This window comes from Centruroides sculpturatus, unplaced genomic scaffold (assembly GCF_000671375.1).
Source record: "Centruroides sculpturatus isolate CEXI.00-Female unplaced genomic scaffold, Cexi_2.0 scaffold415, whole genome shotgun sequence".
NCBI classification, from domain to species: domain Eukaryota; kingdom Metazoa; phylum Arthropoda; class Arachnida; order Scorpiones; family Buthidae; genus Centruroides; species Centruroides sculpturatus.
The window spans coordinates 523141-527772 of NW_019384825.1; the positions used below are offsets into that span (position 1 = coordinate 523141).

The following is a 4632-nucleotide window of genomic DNA, read 5'->3' on the forward strand; positions in this document are numbered from 1 at the left end:
CGGGGGATGGTACCAATTCTCGAACCGTGTTAGAGCGAATCCATGCTATAGAAGTGCCGTGTTATACGGGGGTTACCTGTATCTACCGTGTTATGGGGGGGGTCGACTGTATACATTTTGTTGGGGAAATTTTTTTTCAATATACAGTATTTTTCTAATTTCTGTAACTTAAGTGAAATTGTGGTAATTTGTTCATTCCTGATAAGTAAAAGGTTCAGATGTATTAGAATGTTTTTTCCTGTTTAAGCTCAAAACATTGAACTTTGGAGTTTATCCTTTCCAATCTAATTGGAATAAAATACTGAGTAATTATTTTTACTAGCAAATTAAGATCAAATTAAAATACAAGTTTGTATTAGTATAGATAAAAATCTATAAAATATAGATTGGGTCTGAATTTAGTAGTAAATCAAGAATTTTGTATTCATTTAAATGTTTTTAGTTGTGTGGTTATTTTTGTAATATGGATTTTAAAAATACCTCATTTCTACAGCTCTGTTCTAACTGTGGAACCAAAGTTTTTCAATTAAGAAAACAAACATTTTCAATACAGCTTTATTTATATTGTCACTGCATTTCCATCACTAGATTAAGCTTCAGGTGGTTTATTATACACAAAAGTAAGACAGCATTTACCACAGTACTGTCTATCAAAATGAGATGCCATGAATACTCCTGCTCCACATTCATCATTTGGACACTCTCTTCTGAGTCGAGTTATTTTTCCATTTTCATCAACCTGGAAAAACATTAGTATTATATAAAGCATCTTTAATTCAGACTTAAGAAATTTTAATAAAATCAACACATCTCTCAATTTACATAGTAATTTGATTTATACAACTTAGAATCAAAATCACAAACTGAGACTAACATTTATAAGGAACTTGGAAACAAATTCCAAGGTTTCCATATGTTAGTCTGGTACTGTTAAAGTTGTTCGTGAATTCAATTTACAGTATAAAAACAGAGAACAGACGTATCCCAACTTATAATGGGAGAACTATTTGTACATTTCCCATCATCACTTTTGCTTTACATCAATTCCAAAACATTTCTATTCTGTCTCAATGGTTAAATAATTTGTTGATAAATACTAAAAATAATGAAACTTTGTAATGAATTTAAGTATTTGGTTGTTCGGAAAGTAAGTTCGTTTTTCCCCCATGGAAAAAAATGCAATATTCTTATAATAAATAAATACTTTATTGAATTATATGTTGACCATTTTGGTCAAATACCTATTGTCATCGTTTCTGGTAGTAGCACGATTTCACATTCATAAAAGTTTTGATCGTTGCTTACAAAAAAACCGATTCAAGTGATTTTTGACATTGTCATTTCAAGTAAATGTCTTACAGTTAAAAAAAATTGTATAGACTAGAACAAGTAATAATCCGAGTGTGCTCGATCTGGCAAATATGGTTGGTGTGATAGCACGTCCCATCTAAGTTATAACAGTTTCTGACCAGTTACCAAACTTATGTGAAATTTCACATTATCGTGGTAAAACACTATACCTGTTTTTTTTTTTTTTTTATCAATTCTGGCTGGCTTTTTCTGTTTGATGATATTACGCAATTTGTTTACTCGAATGCAGTACACTTTCAAATCAATTGTTAAATTGTCTGGTAAAAGCTCCAAAAAAAATTTCCTTAATATCCCACCAAATAGAGCATTTCTCTTTAAGAACTCGTGAAATTCATATATCGAGCTTTGAAACAAAACCAATTTGTTTCAAGTACTCATAAACAGTTCAATTTGACAAATTTAATCTCTTAGTGATTTCACATGTTATTCTGCAGTTTGCTTCAATCAGTACCTTTATTTTGTTTTCATTGGCTTCAATTGGCCATCCATAACATGATGCATCTTCAAGACTGAAATTGCGATAACGAAATTTTGTAAACCAGTTTTGGCACTGTCGTTCTCTCAACACATATTCTCCATACATGTCACACATTTTTTTTCTTGCTTGAACAGCATTCTTACTTTTTCGGTAATAAAAGAGCAAAATGTGCCAAAAATGCTGCTTCTGATCTTCCATATTTGAAGGGACACAAAAAATAAACAATTGCACAAAATCAAACAAAATTTTTTACAAATAATCCATAAAATGCTAGCTGTCAAAATATATAATGATAATACGGTTTAGAACGAAAGCGAGGGGAAAAACATGACTAATCCGTCTAGTGGAAAAAAAATGAACTTACTTTCCGAACAACCCAATAATATATCTATTTTCAGCATCTGATAGGAAATGATATCACAATACTCTTTTCAGAATTACTCAGAATTTCTAGAACACATCATTGGAATTAAATTCCATAGCAATACTCTGAGAGATGGAGGATTATCAGTAGATTATTGGCTAATGTGTGTGAAGCAATCACAATATTGGATTAATAATTCTACATTTTTGTAGATTTCTCCTATAGTTTAACAACAAAAATTTAATAAAGTACGAGTATGTTCATTTAACAAAACATGTTTATTTCAGAGACTATTCTAATTTACAACTCAATGATTCTAGCACATAACAGTTCATAATAAACTTCCTAAAATTAAAAAGTTTACAGTATACCACTTACCAATGGCATTTGAGTTTTGAATAGAGATGAAAATCATTTTGGTATTTAATACTGCTAATCAAATATATAAATTATATCTATTTAAACACTAATGTCAAAAAATGTGTGTAATAAGATTTTTTATTTATTACCATTTTTTATAATAAAGATAATTTTTAATATCAATGAGTATCATAAATATTAATCTATCTTCTGATACAATTTGACTTAAACTTCATTTGGATTTGTTCACTAAAAGAGGATAACAGTGCTTCACCATATTTCTAAAATTATTCATTAAGAGCATACAAAGATTTATTAAAATTGTGTCCTGTATTTTCACACACTACAAATACACACTAATTGATTTCTAATATATTACATTTTGGTGTAAAAACTAAAAAGTAACAATTCAAATTTTTACAAATAAAAATAAAATTTATGTTTTTCTACTTACTTTATAGAATTTAAGAACAGCTAATTTAACCTTCTTCTTCTTATGCTTATTTTTCTTAGGGGTTGTGTAATTCTTCTTCTTGCGCTTCTTAGCACCACCTCTTAATCTTAAAACAAGATGTAAAGTGGATTCCTTTTGAATGTTATAATCAGACAATGTACGTCCATCTTCTAATTGTTTTCCAGCAAAAATTAAACGTTGCTGATCAGGAGGGATACCTGTAAAATTTAAAAACCATTAAAATTCATCAAATACTTAGTAAACATGCTTTAATTATGCAAATGTTATATGAAATATAAAAAAGGTTCAGACGATTTAATATTAAGAGATTTTTAGAAATCAAATGTACTTTTCTTGTAAAATCTTTTAAAAAGTAAACAAGCATTATCTGATGACAGCATTTAAAAGTCATCAGATGTTGATGTTTGCTTCCAAGTACTTTAAATATGCAAAGAAGAAACACAACTGAATTAAAATTATTCTATTTGATTCACAAAATTTACCACTGTTTTTCTCAACAGTTATGTTCAAAGTTCCTGGAAATTTGGTCTCTGTTAGTTTGGGTTTTTTTGGCACAAAAGCCATACATACAGACCAAGCTGTGCTATGAAATTTAGTATCAAGAAGAAAGTTTATTAGATAGGTTGAGGAGCAAGTACAAACATTAAACTTGTATGGCAAGCAGAATAACACAGTTTACATTTTAAGTCCAAATAAGAGATCTTGCAGCACTTGTTTACAACATCATGTGACTCAGTGAACATCACACATTGAATCACAGGAAATTTGTTGAAAAAAATTTGCAGATACACTTAACATCAAGGGTTACCAGCAAAGATAAATAAACAAATTAAACTGTTTAAAAGTATTTATAGGATGTTTAATCACTAAATAATTATTTTTAATTAGCATTGTCTCCCCTACCATATGATCAGACAATAGGACTACTTCATATTTTTGTCGAGGGAAGTAGTGGCTTATGTAAATTCGAAAGCAGCTCAGAAAATTAATTTTTAGAAAATTTACAAACGTATTACACTGTTGATGTTAGAAGATGCTGTGGAAAAACAAACCTACCTTAAGATAAGCTATTATGAAGACAAATATATGTAAATTCTATATGCACTTCATATAACTTGCTAAAAAATTGAATAATTAAATAATTTCTGGATTAAAATTGTCTGTTTCTTTACAATATTATTCATAAATGCTTAAATAATCATTATTTTAATAAAATACATCATAATTTTAACCACAAACACAAAAAAAATGAAGTTTAAGCCGAACTTCTACTCGCCATGTTAGACATAGTGAATGCCATTAGTCAACCTTCTAGACTTGCCAGATGGCGGCACTCATCTGTCCACCGTTCACGTTTTGGGCTGAATACGCGCACGTCAACCTCTCTATTTACACAAGAAAGGAGGAAGTTAACTAAATTTTGGTTCATTTTAATAAAAATGAGCCAAACTGTACTTACTGTACTTGTTTATTTCTATATACATTGGTGCCTCATATAACGTACTTAACGCGTTTAGTTCTTCGCCTGAGTTAACTCGGGCAGGCTACATAGCCTTACATAAAACTCGGTCCTTTCGCCCCCCC

At 29.7% G+C, this 4632-nt stretch overlaps 1 protein-coding gene across 1 annotated transcript in view; it reads right to left on the bottom strand.

The window, feature by feature from the left end:
- Window positions 1–537: 537 nt before the first annotated feature.
- The window catches only part of LOC111630009 (ubiquitin-40S ribosomal protein S27a-like), a 35628-nt gene continuing 31533 nt past the window's right edge, over window positions 538–4632 (bottom strand). Inside the window, exons 3-4 of the mRNA XM_023374001.1 lie at window positions 3028–3245; window positions 538–739 (exon numbers count right to left, since the gene is read on the bottom strand). Coding sequence (XP_023229769.1) covers window positions 590–739; window positions 3028–3245 — 368 coding nt within the window. The 3' untranslated portion in view covers window positions 538–589. The remainder of the gene's footprint in view (window positions 740–3027; window positions 3246–4632) is intronic.